Here is a 21669-nt window from a genome sequence, read left to right as displayed (position 1 = left end):
TCGGCTCACTGCAACCTCCGCCTCCCAGGTTGAAGCAATTCTCCTGCCTCAGTCTCCCAAGTAGCTAGGATTACAGGTGCGCACCACCATGCTCAGCTAAGTTTTTCTATTTTTAGTAGAGATGGGGTTTTGTCATGTTGGCCAGGCTGGTCTCAAACTCCTGGCCTCAAGTGATCTACCCACCTCGGCCTCCCAAAGTGTTGGGATTACAGGCTTGAGCCACCACACCTGGACATTGTTTCCTTAGGTTTCTGAGAGTTTTTATCAAGAGGGATACTGGATTTTGGCAAATGCTTTTTCGGCATTGAGATAATCAAATGGTTTTCCTCTCTTAGTGTGCAAATATGATGAATTACATCGATTTTTTTCAAGTATTAAACTACTCTGTATTTCTAGGCTAAACCTCACAATATCATGATGTAGTTTCTATTTTATATACTTTTTGATTTGATAAAATTTTGTTAAGAATCTTTTTATTGACATTCATAAGGGATATCATCCAGCAGTTTTCTTGTATTGTCTTTTTGACATCTGGGTAATGCTTGCCCAAGGAATGAGAATGAAAAATATTCTTTCCTTTTCAATTTCTGGACAACTTTGCATAAAATTAATACTATTTATTCTTTAAATGTTTGGTAGAACTCACCTATGAAACCAACTAGGTCTGAAAATTTTCTTTCTAGGGAGGTTTTAAACTAATGACTCAATGTATTTAGTAGATAAAAGATTATTCATAAAATTATCTTCATACCTCTCCTTTTTTTTTTTTTTTTGTTTTTTGTTTTTTTGAGACTAAGTTTCACTCTTGTTGCTCAGGCTGGAGTGCAATGGCGTGATCTTGGCTGATAGTCTTCTTTTACTATTAGTAGAAGCTGTAGTGATGTCTGTCTCTTATTCCTGATACTGATAATTTATTTCTTCTCTTTTTTCTCCCAATCAGTCTGGCTAGAGGTTTATCAATTTCATTAGTCTTCTCAAAAATAACCCCAGCTTTTCATTTCATTGATTTTTTTCTTTATTACTTTTTCTGTCTTCTATTTCACTGATTTCTGCTCTAATTGTATTCTTTTCTTTCTCCTATTTACTTTGGGTTTAATTTGGTCTTCTTTTTCCAGTTTCATAAGGTGAAAACTAAGATCATTGTTTTGGTGGCAACCCACAGATTTTAATATTTTGTTACTATTCAGTTAAAAATACTTTCTAATTTCCTTTTCATTTCTTCTTTGGCCCATGAGTTGTATATAAGTGTGTTATTCAGCTTCCACGTATTTGAGGATTTTCCAAATATATTGCTATTACTTATTTCTAAGCTAATTCTATTATAGTCAAATAACATACTTTGTATGATGTGACTTATTTTAATTAAAAAATAATAGATATGGAGTCTTGATATATTGCTCAGGCTAGTCTCAGGCTCAAGCCATCCTCCTGCTTTAGCCTCCCAAAGTGCTGGGCTTACAGGCATGAGCCACTGCACCTAGCTGAATTCTTTTAAATTTAAGACTTGTTTTGTGGCTCAGAAGAGAGTTTTAGTAGATGTTAGGTGTGCAATTGAATGTATATTCTGCTGCTGCTGGATGGCATGACTGATTTTTACATGTATATATTGTGTACAACATGATGTTTTCATATATGTAGTGAAGTGACTTCTATATTCAAGCCAATTTACATATCCATCATCTCAGATTGTACATTAGATCTCTAGATTTTTTAATCGGACCATAACTCAAACTACATACCTTTTGACCTACATCATCCCATTTCCCTTGTACCTGATTTCTGGTACCTTTAGATTCTCTGTTTCTTTCATTTTTTTCTTTTTGGATTCCATATATAAGTGAGATCATGTAATGTTTTTCTTTCCGTGTCCGGTTTATTTCACTTCGTGTAATGTCCTCCAGTTTCATCCATGTTTTCACCAATAGCAGGATCTCCTTTTTTTTTTAAGGCCAAATATTACATTGTGTGTATGTATGTGTATAAGCATGTATATATACATATATATTTTTTTCAATTTATTTTTCCATTCATCTAATGGACACTTCAGTTGTTCCCGTATCTTGGCTATGATAAATAATGATGCAATGAGCATGTGAGTAAAGACATCCTTATGACGCAGCGATTTCATTTCTCTTGGGTATAGATCCACAAGACAGATTTCTGGGTCATATAGTAGTTCTATTTTCACTTTCCTTAGGAACCTCCAAACTGTTTCCCACAGAGGCTACACCAATCTACATTCCTACCAACAGTGGACAAGGGTTCCCTTTTTTCTACACCCTCACCTCACCAACAATTGTTATTCATTGTCCTTTTGATAAAAGCCTTGGATAGAGTGTTTTAAGTGCCAATTAAATTGCTTTATAGTATAATTCCATCATTCCAAGTCTTTTACATCTTTACTGACTTTTCTGCTCTATCAGCTATTAAGAAAAAGTATTAGAATCTCTGCCCAAAATGGTCTGTTTTTTTTTTTGTCTCCTCACAGTTGTATCAATTTCTGCTTTATGTATTTTAAAGCTCTGTTTTAGAGCATAAACATTTAGTAATGTTATGTCCTCTTGATTAATTGGCATCTAATCATTAAGAATGCACTTCTTTATAATTTGTAATATTCTTTGCTCTGAAATCTACATTGTTTACTATTAACACAGCCACTCCAACTCTGTTTGTGTTAGCTTAATATATATTTTTCCATCTCTTTGCTTTATTATATCTTTATGTTTAAAGTGGGTTTCCTTTTTTTTTTTTTTGGCGCTGAGACAGAGTCTCACTCTGTTGCCCAGGCTGGGGTACAGGGGCACAAACACTGTTCATGGTAGCCTCAACCTCCTGGGCGCAAGTGATCCTCCCACCTCAGCCTCCTGAGTAGTGGGTAGCTGAGACCACAGGTGCACTGCCACCATGCCCGGCTAATTTTTTATTTTTATTTTTCTGTAGCGACGGGGTTTCACCATGTTGCCCAGGCTGGTCTCAAACTCCTGGGGTTAAGTGATCCTGCTGCCTCAGCCTCCCAAAGTGCTGAAATTACAGGTGTGAGTCACCACATCTGGCCTAAATTGGGTTTCTCATAGGCAACATGTAACTTAGTAGAGCTTTATAAACCCAATCTGATAATTGTTGCCTTTTAATTGGGGCTTTTAGTCCATTCCCATTTAACAGGATTATTTATGCAGTTGTTTTAAGTCTTCCATTTTGCTATTCTTCTATTTATTGTATCTATTTTTTATTCCCTTTTTCTTTTATTTTTTTTAAATGATTCTATTCATTTCCTCTGTTGGCCTATTAATTATAGCTTTTTGTTATGTTTTTAAAGAGTTATAAGCTAGGCATGATGACTCATGCCTATAATCTCAGCACTTTGGGAGGCCAAGGTGGGAGGACTGCTTGAGGCTAGGAGTTTGAGACCAGCCTGGGCAACATAGCGAGATCCCATCTCTACAGAAAAAGAAAAATTAGCTGGGTATACTGGCATGCTCCTGTATTCTCAGCTACTTGGAGGCTCAGGCAGGAGACCTGCTTGAGCCCAGGAGGTCAAGGCTACAGTGAGCCATGATTGTGCCACTGCACTGCAGCCTGAGCAACAGAGTAAGACCCCATATCTAAAAATACAAACAAACAAAAACCCAAAAGCATATATTTTATCTTATCACACGTCTATTTTTTTCTTTAATCCCCTTTTCAAAAAAAAAACTTTAAATGATATTATACTACCTCCCATAGAATAAAAACCACATAGTTCCATTTCTTGCTTCCTGGCCATTGTGATATTGTTGTCATACATTTGACTTCTACATATGTTATACATAGACAATAAGCTGTTATTAACTTGATTTAAGCAGCCTATTACCACTTAGAGATTTAAATAATACAAAAAATATTTCACAGTAACCCACACAGTTACTCTCAGTCTTCTTCATTCCCTTGTGCCTCTCCAGGTTTCCATCTGATAGAATTTTCCATTTGGTTGAAGGACTCTCTTTCACATTTCTTGTGGTACAGGTCCATGGGTAATGAATATTTTCAGGTTTTAATGAATGAAAACTATTTTATCTTCCTTTTTGAATGATATTTTCTCTGTATATATAATTCTAGGTTATTTTGTTCCACTATCTTTCTATTTTTATTTTTCTGAGACAGGGTCTGACTCTGTCATCCAGGCTGGAGTGCACTGGCACAAACACAGCTCACTGCAGCCACAACCTCTCAGGCTCAAGTGATCCTCCTGCCTCAGCTTCCCAAGTAGCTGGGACTGCAAGCATGTGTCTTCATGCCTGCCTACTTTTTGTATCGTTTTGTAGAAACATGGTCTCGTTATGTTGCCCAGGTTGTCATTGAACTCCTGGCCTCAAGGAGTCCTCCCACTTCAGCCTACCAAAGTGCTGGAATTACATATGTGAGCAACAGCACCCAGCTTCCACCTTCCTTTTATTATGGGATTCTAATTCTAATCTTCAATTAGGCTGCTTGAAGATACCTCAGAAATCACTGATGCTCTGTTTTTATTTTGTTTTGTCTTTTTTTCTTTCTGCTTCATTTTGCACAATTTTTATTGCTATGTTTTCAGGTTTACAAATTATTTCTTCTGTGATGTCTAATTGGCTGTTAATCTCATCCAGTGTATTTTTCATCTCAGTAATGATAGCTTTCCTCTTTATAATGTGATTTCAGGTAGAGATTTTTTTAATGTCTCTACTTAATATGATCAGTATATTTTCCAGCAGCTTGAACATATGGAATGTGGGTATAATAACTTTTAATGTTTTTGTCTACCAATTCTATACTCTGTGACATTTCTGGATCAGTTTATATTGATTAATATTCTTCTCCTCATCAGCTGACTATTCCTGCTTCTTTCCATTCCTGGTAGGTTTAGACTGGATGTCAGACACTACAAATTTTATAAATTTTATCTTGTTGTATGCTGGGTATTTGTATTCCTATAAATATTCTTGAGCTTTGTCCTGGGAGTATAGTAAAATTACTTTGAAACAGTTTGGTCCTTTCAGGTCTTGCTTTTAAGTTTTTTTGGGTAAGACCACAGCAGCACTTAGTCTAAGTTTGCCCCATTACTAAGGCAAAAACCTTTCTTGGTACCCTATCACATGCCTTGTGAATGATGAGGGTTTCTACTACGAGTGAGGGAAAAGGAACCATTTCTAGCTCTGTGCAAGCTCCAGGGACTGTTCCCTCTAATCCTTTTAGGTGGTTCCTTCTGCTGAGTACTTGAGAACATCCCTCTGTATATCTCCGGTGTGCCTAGTCTGTGTAGTCCTTTCCTCTCTGGCATTCTGCCCTGTAGCAATGTTAGCCACTTTAGCCTCCTTAGACTCCACTCAGAGACTGACAGTCTCCTTGAGTTTAGGAAACAGGTCTGGGAGTCTGGGGAAGCCTTATTAAACAAGACAGATTAAAGATCATCTTCTTGGTGTTCTTATAGAAACATAACACTCAGCTACTTTGTGAAAAAATGTAAAAATTTAGAATATACAGTAACTCCAAATCAAATGCCAGAATGAAACAAAATTTATTAAATGAACACATGTACTCATTCATTCAGCAAATACTTATTTGTAGACCTACTATGTCCAAGTATTTCCCAGGCCCTGGGGGAATACAGCAGTGTATTAGTCTGTTTTCACACTGCTGATAAAGACATATCCAAGACTGAGTAATTTATAGAGAAAAAGAGGTTTAATGAACTCACAATTCCATGTGGCTGGGGAGGCCTCACAATCATGGTGGAAGGCAAAAGGCACATCTTACATGGCAGCAGACAAGAGAGAATGACAACCAAGTGAAAGGGGTTTCCCCTTATAGAACCATCAGATTTCATGAGACTTATTCACTATCACAAAACAGTATGGGGGAAACCACCTCCATGATTCAATTATCTCCCACTGGGTCCCTCCCATAACACCTGGGAATTATGGGAGCTACAATTCAAGATGAGATTTGGTTGGAGACACAGACAAACCATATCAAGAAGTGAAAGTCCCAATGCACAAGCAAGGATGAAATGGGAATGGGGACGTATGATAACTGAAGAGCCAACTTAGAGGTTTCTGATTATCTGCAAAGGCAGCCTCCCACATTGGCAACTTCAAAGCAACTTGGACTCTTCACTCAACCAACAGAGAAAAGAAGCAGAGAAATATCTCCCACTGAATGATGTATCCTGTGCTTACAGTATTTGCTGGCATTAGTTCACTCTCTTCATTCCTTTTCCAACAGTGATTTTCAACTTTTTTTCAGCAGAAAGGACCTTATTTGCTACCTTCATTTTTCCAGTCTACACATTCAGCAGTCAACGTAAACAAAAGGAAACACCTTTCTCTGTTTGCAATTTGAATCTGCCTGTATGTAGTAGTTTGAACCTTTAAGAAGCAGCCAGGGTTTCCTCAAAGCTAAAGCTAGCCTTCACCATAGAAGTAGGATAAAAGGCTGAGTGCAGTGACTTACACCTGCAATCCCAGCACATTGGGAGGCCAAGGTGGGAGGATCGCCAAGAATTTGAGACCAGCCTGGGCAACATAGTGAGACCATGTCTCTACAAAAAGTAAAATAAAAATTAGGCAGGTATGGTGGCACATGCCTGTAGTCCTAGCTACTTGAGAGGCTGAGGTGGGGGGATACTTGAGCCCAGGAGTTTGAGGTTGCAGTGAGCTATGATCAGGCCAGTGTACCCCAGTCTGGGAAATAGAGCAAGATCCCATCCTTAAAAAAAAAAAAAAAAAAAGAAATAGGATAAAAATGTCTACATGTAGTCTGCAGAGAACTGCTCTAGAACCCCTGATCATATGATTTCAAATAAATCCTCAAAGAAACGCAACTTTGACTCCTCCAAAGCATGACTCCTGAATGCTTCCAAAATTTCACAACTTTTCCTGCTGCAGTTGATTTTTGCATATATCTTATGGCCACTACCACTATTACAGGCTTAAAAGTATAGAAAGTAATAACAATAATCTCATCTGCCCCTCCAAACACTCTCAAAACAAACAAAAAACATGCCAGCTAAATAGCTTTACAATAAACAGGTCATTTCAAGAAAAGACATCTAATTATGTTGACTCTGATTACTAGTAATAACTTGGAAGTCTTAAGAAATTTAACAGTTCAGCTTAAAACAATTAAACAGAACTATTGAGGATAAAATCACCCCCTAGACTCAATATATCTACAGATACAAAAATAATTAGATGGCTTGCTGATTCATTGTCCCTTCTGTTCCCAGTCCCAAGTGCCAAACACATCAGAGAGCAGATATTAAGGCTTCGTTAAAATCAGAATTCATAGGAGGAAAGAATTTTTCAGCAGCATGATTTTTACATTTGATTTTTCAATTTTGGATCCTGAACATTCCAAAGTTACAGAACTGAAAAATATAAACATATAAGGAAAACTTCCCATTCTATGTATATATGTATGTATGTATGTATTCCATTTATATAAGTCAAACATGGGAGTTGGGCCTTCAACTAATAGACACTGACCTCAAGGTCATTTGGAGTATGCAATCTTTTTATCGATAAATCCTTTCTTAAAGGATATGAAGGCTCTCTGGACAAATATGCATTGTATATTACAATGATACAACTTCTAGTTATATCTATTTCCTTCATCTAGCAACAGCTTAAACCCATACTCAATTTGGAAAATCCTTAAAAGGAATCTCTACTCACCACTTTGAGCACTGCATTAAAACTCTAAGAGGAAACTTGCCAATTCTCAGCAATGAAACTATCAGAAGAAGCTCTAAGCAGGAACACTAGGAGATTAGTGTACAAATAGATGATGTTATGTCATGTCAGGGAAAGGTAAACAATATACTTTATTTCATTGTATTATCTGCAGAGCGTACACATTGCTCCAAATGCTCTGACAATACTAAGCTACTTTCTAGCAAAATATTCATGGGTTATTGTATGATTAATGAATATTGTTAGTGAAGGAATGATTGAAAGAATTAATGGCTTAGGTTGGTAAGGTTAAGCAAAACCTCCATGTGATTTTTTTCAAAAAGACAATGAGATACACTAAAAGCATTTTAGCAAGGCAAATAAATGTCAGTGTTACAACAAATGGAGTTTCATTTAGTGGACAGCTAGTTAGTAGTAAAACTACTAGCTTTAGTTACTTAAAACCACTTGTAAGAGGGCAAAACCACTTCGTTAGTAAAACCGTTTATAAGATGAACACAGTTTCCAAGCCTGAAAGAATTATTTTTTGTCTGAGAAAATGAGAGACCATGATGCTTAAAAAAAAAATCACTCACAGATTCCTTTCCCATCTTCTTTTGTAGACGTGTTTGCCACTGGACGGCTTGCATGACAATGGCTTCCCACCTTCTTTCAAGATTTACAATGATCAGCTGCATGGGCTGGTGGTCTGCATTCAGATTGCAAGTCTCCCGGTCATCCAAAAGATGCTGGCATAGTCGCAGAATGGAGGCAACTCCTCGACGTCGTTGCTTGATTTCACGACAGAGGGACTGCAACATAGAGAGCAACCAATCTATAAGTGTTTATACGGCAAAGTTCCCTAAAACATGAAACACCTTCTTCCATCATAATTTCAAATTGTAGTGATACACTCAGCTACCAACAATAGGACAATAAGAAGAGCTCTGATGTCTCTTTTAGAATGGAGGCCTTCTACAGAAGCCCAATATGCTAAAGAATTTAGCTGCATCCCATTCCTCCACACTTTTTCACTGATTTATCCCTCTGAAATGTAGGGTCCCCCTTGACACCTGAGTAATTAACAATTTCCAGTCTGATGAAATAAATCACTTAGGTCAGACGAATGCCAAACAGATTGAAATGCTTTGACATAAGGTCAAAGGAAACACAAAAGATACAAAAATCCTCTGAAAAGAAATAGAATTTTTCCAAATTTACTCCTACATTCTTTGGAGGCAAAAAGTTCAGTTTTCTACTGGCTGAGAACAAGTTAAATAAGATTGCAAAGAATTTTTATATATAAAATCTATTATCTGAAAAAAAAGATAAGAAATATTCCTCTTCCGAAGCTTGATTAACAGAGCAATAATGTTCTGAAAGCGAAAATTAAGATACTGGATTATTACTGCACTATTTGTTGGTTGCCGTGTTTCTTTTAATAGACATTCACACAATTTAAGAAGGACATGCATGCATCAAAATACCATTTTGCCCCCAGAAGCATTTGTATTGCTGCAGTGACCCTAAACTGAATGATTCAAGCAAAATAGTGGGTACACATGTCTAAAAATATTATATCCTTTCTTTGCCTACGGATAGTATGTAAGTGATATTCTAATTCGGAGCCTTCAGGAGAAATGATGATTATATCCACAAACATCACTGAATTACTAATCTTCTACTGCCACAATTGGACTGTTCTAACAGTTAACAGATTGCTTATTAATCAACAAGGGTAAACAAGACAATGCAATTTCATTTAGTGTGAGAGTTTTAATGCCTGAAAGTATTTGTGCTTAAAATGTTAATCTAGATAAGGCTTCATTAGAAGAAATCTTAAAATGATTAAGGGTGGTACGCTGAAATGTGCATGGAGTGGGGGTATTAGATCAGCAGGTGGACATTTCATACAGATGTTCCACTTATTGATACAATGCATGCTATAGCCATTTAAATGACCCTAACTCAGTAATGGCTGGAATTCTATTATTTCTGAAATGAGAGAACTCTGTACCTTTACTATTTCTGAATTTTAAATAAAGAGAATGACAAATTCCCAAACCTCTATTTACGGCAAAATATGACTAGAAATTTTATTATTCAATTTATACCAGTGCAGCAGTTTCAGTTATGTTTCTTGAACTTATCCTTATTTATTTTCCTAGAGTTCATTACTGTTTTCCTATATAAGTCCTGATGTAATCACTATGTCTGACAAATTTCTTTACTGCTGCTACTAATTGGTTCAGTGCTGAATGAGGAGAAATGCCTAAGACATTCAAAGATAAAACTTAAGCCTACTAAGACAACAGGCATTGTTTCCATCTCTTCTACAACCCTGTCAAATGTCTCCCCTCAACCCCACACGCATGTTCTCTTTCTCTCTCTTCCTCTCTGTCTCTTCTCTCTCACACACACAAACACACACACACATCCACACACACCCTTCAATTTATCTCTTGCTCTAGAACAACTCTTGGGCAAGTCATACTATGAAGGCCACGTAATACCTGCCAATTTGGGGCCCAATATTAAACACTTCAAGATAACATTATGGCTAAATGAAATTGGCCCAAGTGAGTACTCTAAATATTAATATTAAGGATTTGGGGTTTTGTTTCTGTTTTGTTAACTTGTTAAGAGTCAAGGCCTAGAAAAATCGAAAGAGATGTTTCTGTGCCACAGAACTGAATTCTGCAAAACTCTCTTTAAAATAAAGTTAACTAGCATAATAACTGTATTTCTTAAGCCAACAAAAAGTCCCAAAGTTCTTAGCTGAATGAAAATTTACAATGGATGGCACTAAAGATATGTGCAGAGTTAGCACAGGCCACATCAGGTAACATTTGCAAAGCACCACAAATAGACTTCATTCACCTTATAGGCATTTTCAAAGTTCTGAAACAGGACACGTGAGGTTGCTGGGAGAAATTCTTCATAAAGATCACTGGCCATAAATTTTTTTGTAAGTATCTAGAATGTATCCAGTATTTAAGTATCTAGGTGATCCCCACTCCTATCTTAATTTGAATCAATCAAGATGAATACAGTGGTTTAAAAACTGAGAAGGCAGTTACTGTTGATATCCAATATCTGACTTTTGGATATTCACAATTCTGCAGGGTTTTTTTTGTTTTTTTTGGTTTTTTTACTTTAAATGAACAAAGGGCTTAGTCTACATTCTGAATTAAAAATTTATCCTACATGTGCACTTGGGAAATAATGCTACTTTTAAAAAGGAGGGGAAAATTGGAAATTTTACATGGCCAGCATATTTTTCAGTACTTTTTTATACCTAGAAGATATAATTAATAAAATAACATTCTTCTACATAAATGGGCTTCCATGACAGCCATTAAAATATACATATGCATTTATAATCACAAATGCTTAATAAATAAAGTCAGTAGATTTGCTGGCAATGTTTCTTAGAATCAGTAGTTTATATTATTTCCATAAATATGCATAGATATTAACAAACAATTATTATAACTATTTTTGGCTTCATTTCAGAGAAAATGTGCTTTGAAACAGAAACTCAAGGTAAGTTACCTAAGTAAAGCACAGAAATAAGACAAACACATCCCTACCTCCCTGATCTCCTCAAACGTGTACTGCACTTTCCATATGCTAGGCACTGTTTCAGGAACGAAGGCTTCAAAAAGGAGCAAGTTCCCTTTTTCCCTTAAGGAGTTGAGAGTCTACTGGAAGTAAACTATACGAATAAGTGTAATATCAAGTATACTTCAGAGAGGAAGGTGCTAACAGAAGTATGTGCAAGTTACTATTAAAAGAGTCAATGAAATCTTCAGGGGAATGGTGTGAACCAGATGGACTAAGATGGGTAGTGGTGGTTATATGGGTAGAAGGCTGAGAGGTATGTTAAAATGGAAAACAAGTAAGTAGCCTCTGGCAGTGGGAATGCCTGGTATGTTGGGGAGAGAGAGTGAAACAGTTAGAAAAGGAAGTTGGAAACAGAAAAGTTTGAAATGCTTTTCATTATTGCCATTTTTAAGCATTTTCTTTAACATCTAATGAGATCATGTTGGTTCCCACACAAGTCATATTGCCTTCCCAGAAAACTATAAAGAAGAGGGAAACAAAATTTAAAAAGAAAGAAAAACACAACTATCAATATGCCTAAGAAAGGGATTCCAAATGCTTTCATATTTGCCTATAATTTGCTAATCTTTAGGCAATTTCATCTTGCCAGGTTAAATCTATTAGTATGGAGGTCATTATCTGTCTTTTCCCCCCCTTATAATGATCTCTGATCCACATTATAAGGTAGTTACCAATAGGCTGAAGACTTTTGTTTCACATTTGCAAACTGTCAATTTGATTTTCAATTTACCAGTGGCAATGCACAGGGGTGTGTTTTGGTTTACTTGGGTTTTATTCCTCTACTGACTTCCTCTGTCACTTTTTCAAACTGTTTAAACCAATCATATTATTGAACAAATGTGCAATATTATTCTTCACATTGGCTTCAGTTTAATACCATTGAAGTTAAGACTTTCAACACTGGTATTTAGTCTTCATTATGTATCAAATATGTGCATATATGCAAACATATTACATAGATATTTACTTATATTTACTTGTATACACATACTTGACATTTAATGTCATACAGTTTATAAAAGGATATAAATAAGCTTATAATAAAAGAACAACTTCATTTACACCAAGAACTGTTACAGCAAATGAGATGTAAGAATCAGTTCAGAGGCCGGGTGCGGTGGCTCACACCTGTAATCCCAGCACTTTGGGAGGCCGAGGCGGGCAGATCATGAGGTCAGGAGATCAAGACTATCCTCGCTAACAGGTGAAACCCCGTCTCTACTAAAAAATAAAAAGACAAAAATTAGCTGGGCGAGGTAGGGGGCACCTGTAGTCCCAGCTACTCGGGAGGCTGAGGCAGGAGAATGGCGTGAACCTGGGAGGCGGAGCTTGCAGCGAGCCAAGATCATGCCACTGCACTCCAGCCTGGGTGACAGAGCAAGACTCTGTCTCAAAAAAAAAAAAAAAAAAAAAAAAAAAAAGAATCAGATTAGGAAAAAAGAGAGATGAGAAGGAAAATAATACTTTGAAATCACCAAAACGAAGTATATATTAAAAACAGAAAGAAACAAATTTAACTGAGAAACTCCAAAGTAATTTGTCTCCAACATTTATTACATAATTTAACTTTGTAGGTTGATTAAACATCATTAGGCAGGCCAATATGAACAAAGTGGTGGGACTTTAGCTGATCTGTTACATTAAAAAACAACAACAACAACAACAAAAAACAGCCTATGAAGCAATTCCCACTTTTAGACTTCACCTTCTAAACTGATGAACAGTTTAATATCAGTTGAGCATGGCTTCTATGTGGCAAGCACAACAAAGAAGGTACAATCTCCCTATATGATTATGTACCTGCCTTCAATCTAGTTGGAGTGAGGAAACATACAGAGAGAAGGGAAGCATGAACGAACACAGGTGACTTCCAGTTTAAATATTATCAGGAGGGGCCAGGCGCAGTGGCTCACATCTGTAATCCCAGCACTGTGGGAGGAGGAGGCAGGTGGATCACCTGAGGTCAGGAGTTCAAGACCAGCCTGTCCAACACGGTGAAACCCCATCTCTATTAAAAATACAAAAATTAGTTGGGTGTGGTGGTGGGTGCCTGTAATCCCAGCTACTCAGGAGGCCGAAGCAGGAGAGTTACATGAGTCCAGGAGGTGGAGGTTGCAGTGGACTGAGATCGTGCCATTGCACTCCAGCCTGGGCTTCAAGACAGACACTGTCTCAAAAAAAAAAAAAAAAAGTCAAGAAAGCAGCTCCATCCCATAGTTGTAACAGTTTCCTAAAATTTTCCACGTGTTTTGCTGTCTGCTCTTTGTCTGCTACCTATGACCAGATTTTCTACAAGGGTCCTCAGAGTACAGTGCTCAGGCCAAGCAGTATTCACATCACCCAGAAACTTTAGAACTACAAATTCTCTGATGCTACTATAAATCTTCTGAATCAGGAATTCTGGGGTGATGCCCAATGAATTATGGTTTAAGAAGTGAGCCCTATAAGTGATTCCAATACATGCTAAAGTTTGAGAACACTAGTCTACAGGAAATAAAGAAACTTAGTTTTTAGATAAGATGATTAATCTAGCTGAGTAGACTTTTTAAAGTATAAAAATATTAATAGAAATTTTACGTTGTAATTCTGGAGTGAAATTGGTAGCCAAGAGACTAGGGACCACAATTGTTGATGATCAATTACTTCTCATTTTTATCAAATGACTGAAATGAGTGAATCAATGAATAGATCTTTTCATCCAGTGATATCTTTATGTTACTAGTATTTTCTTGATGACCTCCAGAATTTCCAGTGCAATTACGTATGAGGTCATTTGGATCCAGTATTTGGTGATTTTACTCTTTTTTGTCATTTTTATCAAATAGGTCATTTGCTAATTAATGACTCTAATACATATGGCATTGTGCTAAGCTAAAAAGAAACTCTGCTTCCAGAAAGCACACATAATAAAGCAAAACAGTGATGATTAGTTGGAAGGTACAAGGTATTCAGGTACAGATAATGTTAATGCCTGAAGCTATAGTCTAATAAGAAATAGAGTAAGTGGAAAAAATGAGAGGCTATACTGGTACCTCTATGCTTCTTTAGAAGATGCATTTGTCTGGCTGCTTTGAGATCATTGTTTTGTGGGGGAAGGTTGGAAATGATAATTTTCATAGCAATAAGCATTTATTGGGCATCATTTATGTGCCAAACTTCATACTTTTCATTACAGAATTAGCGTTAGTGGATAAGAGGCATGTAATAAAATGTACCTGTTCTTAAGAGCTGGTGGCAAAGAGAAGACTGATTCCTCAAAGTGAGAGAAATAAATACAAGGCAAAGGTTTTAGGTAAGACCTAACCCATCAGGTTGTAGTATGTTCCAAATAAGGTAAGGGAGGTGAATGTGCTTTGAGAATAGTGAGGCCATGACCCAAATGTAAGGTGTGATTGATATATATGCTAAACTATAGGCACTGAGTTTGAGAATAAAAAAGATCATTATTAACTGGAGCAGACAGATTAGGATTTATGGTATTAGAACCAGGCTGTGAAAGTTGCTGAAGGTAAGAAAGGTGGAGAGAAGAGAGGATAGGCATTACAGGTTGGGGAGCACACATTTTAAAAGACCAAGAAGGCATAATTTTTGTAACATTTTAAAACAAGATGGAAGTTCAAGTGGGGTGTGGTAATAATCAATATTCGAGTATTGATCTGTCCATCCAAATGTACGTATTGAGTGCCTTTTATTTGCCAAGCAGTGCTCTCAGTGGTGGGGATATAGCAGTGAGCAAGATACATAAAATGTCTACTTTCATAGAACTTACATTCACATTTGTATGCATGTGAGTGATGAGAGGCTGGAAACAAAACATGAAATATACAAGAAAATATCAGACAGTGATAAAAGCTATAAAATAAAATAGGGTAATATGACAAAAATAGCTGGGGAGTTATTTTAGTTTGGGTTTTCAATAAAGCTTCTCTGGGAAGGTGACTTCACATAATAACAAGTTCAATGTAGAAACAAAATATCACCTAGTGTTCTGATGGTGTAATAGCGTAGACAAGATAATGTTCATACAATCAAGACTAATTTATGCCATAAAAGACTTATTTTACAGTTAATTATGGCATAATAAAGATTAAAGATAGGATACCTTTCAATAAAATAAGTAAAATTAAAAAGCTCTGGTATAATTAAGTCAGGAAAGAATAGTCTTTTCAACAAATGGTGCTGAGACAACTGGATATCCACATGCCAAAGAATGAATTGAACCCCTATTCCACACCATCTACAAAACTAACACAAAATGGGTCATACTCTTAAATGTAAAAGCTAAAACTATAAAAATCTTAGAAGACAATATAGAGGTAAATATTCATCATGTTCGGGACAATGGTTTTGTAGATATAACATCAAAAATAGAAACAGCTTTTGACTTCGTAGGCAATGGCTTCTTATTTATGACACAAAAGTATATGCAACTTTTGGGCTTCATCAAAATTTAAAGCTTTTGCACTTCAAAGTATACCATAAAAAGTGAAAAGAAAAACCACAGAATGGGAGAAAATTCGAGACCTGTAACTCAATTTTTTAAATGGACAAAGTATTTGAATAGACATTTCTCCAAACACATACAAATGGCAAAAAAATTAAAAAAGGCTCAACATAATCAGTCATCAGAAAAATGCCAATGTAAGGCATAATTAGATATTACTTCACCCCCTAGTAGGATGGCTAAAAAGGAAATAACAAGTGTTAACAAGGATGTGGAGAAATTGGAACCCTCATCCATCAGTGGGATTGCAAAATGGTGCAGCCACATGAGAAAACCGTATGACATTTCCTCAAAAAGTTAAACATAGAATTTCTGTATGATCCAGCAATTTCCTCTTGAATACATACCCAAGAGAAATGAAAACATATTGAGAGGTGACAGCATGCTGGCAGCCCTCGCTCGCTCTCGGTGCCTCCTAGGCCTCAGCGCCCACTCTGGCCGCACTTGAGGAGCCCTTCAGCCCGCTGCTGCACTGTGGGAACCCCTATCTGGGCTGGCCAAGGCCCGAACTGACTCCCTCTGCTTGCGGGAGGTGTGGAGGGGGAGGTGTGGAGGGAGAGGTGTGGAGGGAGAGGCACAGGCGGGAACCGGGGCTATGTGTGGTGCTCAGAGGCCAGCGCAAGTTCTGGGTGGGCGCGGGCTTGGCGGGCCCTGCACTTGGAGTGGCCAGTCAGTACCGCTGGCCCCGGGCCGTGAGGGGCTTAGCACCTGGGCCAGCAGCTGCAGAGGGTGTGCTGGGTCCCCCAGCACTGCCAGCCCACCCGTGCCACACTCGAATTCTCAACAGGCCTCAGCTGTCTCCCCACAGGGCAGGGCTCGGGAACTGCAGCCTGCAATGCCCGATCCCCTCTGCCCCGGTGGGCTCCCGTGTGGCCCAAGCCTCCCCGACAGGCGTCACCCCCTGCTCCGCAGTGTCTGGTCCCATTGACCGCCCAAGGGTTGAGGAGTGCGGGCACAGCTCCACCTGCGGCCCTAGTGTGGCATCCACTAGGCGAAGCCAGCTGGGTTCCTGAGTTGGGTGGGGACTTGGAGAACTTTTATGTCTAGCTGGAGGATTGTATATGCACCAATCAGCACTCTGTGTCTATCTTGGGGGTTTGTGGATGCACCAATCAGCATTCTGTATCTAGCTAATCTGGTGGGGACTTGGAGAACTTTTATGTCTAGCTAAAGGATTGTAAAAGCACCAATCGGTGCTCTGTGTCTAGCTCAAGGTTTGTAAACATGCCAATCAGCACTCTGTGTCTAGCTCAAGTTTTGTGGATGCATCAATCAGCACTCTGTACCTAGCTAGAGGATTGTAAACACACCAATCAGCAATCTGTCAAAATGGACCAATCAGCTCTCTAAAATGGACCAATCAGCTCGCTGTAAAATGGACCAATTAGCTCTCTGTAAAATGGACCAATCAGCAGGATGTGGGTGGGGTCAGATAAGGGAATAAAGGCAGGCTGCCCAAGCCAGCAGTGGCAACCCGCTTGGGTCCCCTTCCATGCTGTGGAAGCTTTGTTCTTTTGCTCTTTGCAATAAATCTTTCTGCTGCTTACTCTTTGGGTCTGCACTGCTTTATGAGCTGTAACACTCACCGTGAAGGTCTGCAGCTTCATTCCTTAAGCCAGCGAGACCATGAACCCACCAGGGGGAATGAACAACTCTGGATGGGAGGAATGAACAACTTCAGACATGCCGCCTGTCTGTAACACTCACTGGGAAGGTCTGCAGCTTCACTCCTGAAGCCTGCGAGACCATAAACCCACCAGAAGGAAAAAACTCCAGACACATCTGAACATCAGAAGGAACAAACTCCAGACACACCATCTTTAAGAACTGTAACACCCACTGCAAGGGTACACGGCTTCATTCTTGAAGTCAGCAAGACCAAGAACCCACCAATTCTGGACACATTTTGGTAACCACAAAGAGACTACTGCCTATCGCCAAGCAGTAAGACTATTGCCTATCGCCAAGTGGTAAGACTATTGCCTATCACCAAGCAGTCAGTACCATCAGATCCCTTTCGCTTGCTATTCTGTCCTATTTTTCCTTAGAATTCGGGGGCTAAATACTGGGCACCTGTCGACCAGTTAAAAGCAACTAGCGTGGCTGCCAGACTAAAGGCACGGGTGTCAGGCTTTCTGGGAAAGGGCTCTCTAACAAGCCCCAACTCTTGAGTTGGGAGAGTTCGCTTGCCTGGAACCAGCTTCCACTTTTCCTATACTTCTGGGCTGAGCCAAGGGTCGACAGAGAGGAAAGCCATTGAGCTCCAGGGTCCCGACAACAAGTTGGATGACCCTGCAGCCATGAGTGGAACTCTAAAAGGCAGGTCGCCCAAGCAAGACTCGCCCCTCTATCCTATTTGTCCTGACCCTTGCCCCCGGGTCCTAATGCCTGCCACACAAACTTCCTCTCGCCTCTTCTCTGAGGCTAGCCCCGCTTCTAAAAACCACTCCCTGTTTCTGGTGCTTTTCTAGTTTCTCTTATAAGAATGATTTATAGTATAAACTCCAGGACTCTGTTACCTTTTTTAGGCACCCAGGCTCACCAATCAGAAAGACATAAGTTTTGCCCAAAGCCCCATTTTAGGGGGTACTATCGGGAATTTTAGGATCCCGCCTCAGACTAGCAGGCCTAACAAAAGCTATGCCTGAAGCTAGGATATGGGGAGCCTCAGAAATTGTATCCTTCCTGTTCATATAAGTGAGGACAAAAGGCATCACTCTTCCAACCCTGGAGATCCCTTCCCTCCCTCAGAGTATGGCCCTCTACTTCATTTTTGGGACATAACATCTTTATAGGACAGGGGTAAGGTCCCAATACTAACAGAAGAATGCTTAGGACTCTAACAGGGTTTTGAGAATGCGGTGGTAAGAGCCACTAAATCCAATTTTTCTTGGTCCTCTTTGTGGTCTAGGAGGACAGGCAAGGGTGCAGGTTTTGAGAATGTGTCAGTAAGGGCCACTAAATACAACCTTCGTCAGTCCTCCTTGTGGCCTAGGAGGAAATCTAGTGTTTCTGCTGCTGTGTTGGTGAGCACAACTATTCCGATCAGCAGGGTCCAGGGACCGTTGTGGGTTCTTGGGCAGGAGGAGAAACAAACAAACCATAACTGCGGGTGGTTTTGTCTTTCAGATGGGACACACTCAGGCATCAACAGGCTCACCCTTAGGCCGGGCGCGGTGGCTCAAGCCTGTAATCCCAGCACTTTGGGAGGCCGAGACGGGCGGATCACGAGGTCAGGAGATCGAGACCATCCTGGCTAACACGGTGAAACCCCGTCTCTACTAAAAAAAATACAAAAAAAAACTAGCCAGGCGACGTGGCGGGCGCCTGTAATCCCAACTACTCGGGAGGCTGAGGCAGGAGAATGGCGTAGACCCGGGAGGCGGAGCTTGCAGTGAGCTGAGATCCGGCCACTGCACTCCAGCCTGGGCGACAGAGCGAGACTCTGTCTCAAAAACAAAACAAAACAAAACAAAAAAAAAACAGGCTCACCCTTGAAATGCATCCTAAGCCATTGGGACCAATTTGACCCACAAACCCTGAAAAAGAGACAGCTCTTTTTTCTGCACTATGGCCTGGCCCCAATACTTTCTCTCTGATGGGGAAAAATGGCCACCTGAGGGAAGTACAAATTACAATACTATCCTGCAACTTGACCTTTTCTGTAAGAGGGAAGGCAGATGGAGTGAAATACCTGGTCCAAGCTTTCTTTTCAATGAAGGAGAATACACAACTATGCAAAGCTTGCAATTTGCATCCCCTAGGAGGACCTTTCAGCTTACCCCCATATCCTAGCCTCCCTATAGCTCCCCTTCCTATTAATGATAATCCTCCTCTAATCTCCCCTGCCCAGAAGGACATAAGCAAAGACATCTCCAAAGGACCACAAAAACCCCCAGGCTATCGGTTATGTCCCCTTCAAGCTGTGGGGGCGGGGGGAATTTGGCTCAACCCAGGTACATGTCCCTTTCTCCCTCTCTGATTTAAAGGAGATCAAGGCAGACCTGGGGAAGTTTTCAGATGATCCTGATAGGTACATAGATGTCCTACAGGGACTAGGGCAAACCTTTGATCTCACTTAGAGAGATGTCATGCTATTGTTAGACCAAACCCTGACCTTTAATGAAAAGAATGTGGCTTTAGCTGCAGCCCAAGAGTTTGGAGATACCTGGTATCTTAGTCAAGTAAATGATAGAATGACAGCCGAGGAAAGGGACAAATTCCCTACCGGTCAGCAAGCCATCCCCAGTATGGATCCCCACTGGGACCTTGACTCAGATCATGGGGACTGGAGTCATAAGCATCTGTTGACCTGTGTTCTAGAAGGACTAGGGAGAATTAGGAAAATGTCCATGAATTATTCAATGATGTCCACCATAACTCAGGGAAAGGAAGAAAATTCTTCTGCCTTCCTCGAGCAGCTACGGGAGGCCTTCGGAAAATATACTCCCCTGTCACCTGAATCACTTGAGGGTCAACTGATTCTAAAAGATAAGCTTATTACCCAATCAGCCGCAGATATCAGAAGAAAGCTCCAAAAGCTAGCCCTGGGCCCTAAACAAAATCTGGAGGCATTATTAAACCTGGCAACCTCAGTGTCCTATAACAAGGACCAAGAGGAACGGCCCAAAAGGAAAAGTGAGATCAAAGAAAGGCCGCAGCCTTAGTCATGGCCCTCAGACAAACAAACCTTGGTGGTTCAGAGAGGACAGAAAATGGAGCAGGCCAATCACCCGGTAGGGCTTATTATCAGTGTGGTTTACAAGGACACTTTTAAAAAAGACTGTCAAATGAGAAACAAGCTGCCCCCTTGTCCACATCCACTATGCCGAGGCAATGACTGGAAGGTACACTGCCCCAGAGGATGAAGGTTCTCTGGGTCAGAAGCCCCCAACCAGATGATCCAACAACAGGACTGAGGGTACCCAGGGCAAGCACCAGCTCTTGTCATCACCCTCACTGAGCCCCAGGTACATTTAACCATTGAGGGCCAGGAAATTGACTTCCTCCTGATACTGGTGCGGTTTTCTCAGTGTTAATCTCCTGTCATGGACGACTGTCCTCAAGGTCCGCTACCATCTGAGGAATCCTGGGACAGCCTGTAACCAGGTATTTCTCCCACCCCCTCAGTTGTAACTGGGAGACTTTGCTCTTTTCACATGCCTTTCTTGTTATGCCTGAAAGTCCCACACTCGTATTAAGGAGGGATATATTAGCCAAAGCTGGAGCCATTATCTACATGAATATGGGGAACAAGTTACCCATTTGTTGTCCCCTACTTGGGGAGGGAATCAACCCTGAAGTCTGGGCATTGGAAGGACAATTTGGAAGGGCAACAAATGCCTGCCCAGTCCAAATCAGGTTAAAAGATCCCACCACTTTTCCTTATCAAAGGCAATATCCCTTAAGCCTTGAAGCTCATAAAGGATTACAGTACATTGTTAAACATTTAAAAACTCAAGGCTTAGTAAGGAAATGCAGCAGTCCCTGCAATACCTCAATTCTAGGAATACAAAAACCAAACGGTCAGTGGAGACTAGTGCAAGATCTTAGACTCATCAATGAGGCAGTAATTCCTTTATATCCTGTTGTACCCAAACCCTATACCTTGCTCTCTCAAATACCAGAGGAAGCAGAATGGTCCACAGTTCTGGACCTCAAGGATGCCACCTTCTGTATTCCCCTGCACTCTGACTCCCAGCTTCTCTTTGCCTTTGAGGATCACACAGACCACACATCCCAACTTATGTGGACAGTCTTGCCCCAAGGGTTTAGGGATAGCCCTCACCTGTTTAGTCAGGCACTGGACCAATATCTAGGCCACTTCTCAAGTCCAGGCACTCTGGCCCTTCAGTA

General features: G+C 39.9%; 1 protein-coding gene across 2 annotated transcripts in view; it reads right to left on the bottom strand.

Moving 5' to 3' along the window:
- AKAP6 (A-kinase anchoring protein 6) overlaps positions 1-21669 on the bottom strand; it is a 526643-nt gene that overhangs the window by 53821 nt on the left and 451153 nt on the right. For both annotated transcript variants that reach the window (XM_015143518.3, XM_077940883.1), the window contains exon 12: positions 8279-8494. In XM_015143518.3, coding sequence (XP_014999004.3) covers positions 8279-8494 — 216 coding nt within the window. The remainder of the gene's footprint in view (positions 1-8278; positions 8495-21669) is intronic.

This window comes from Macaca mulatta, chromosome 7, assembly GCF_049350105.2.
Source record: "Macaca mulatta isolate MMU2019108-1 chromosome 7, T2T-MMU8v2.0, whole genome shotgun sequence".
In the NCBI taxonomy this organism is placed as follows: domain Eukaryota; kingdom Metazoa; phylum Chordata; class Mammalia; order Primates; family Cercopithecidae; genus Macaca; species Macaca mulatta.
This window is presented reverse-complemented; position numbering and strand designations above follow the sequence as displayed.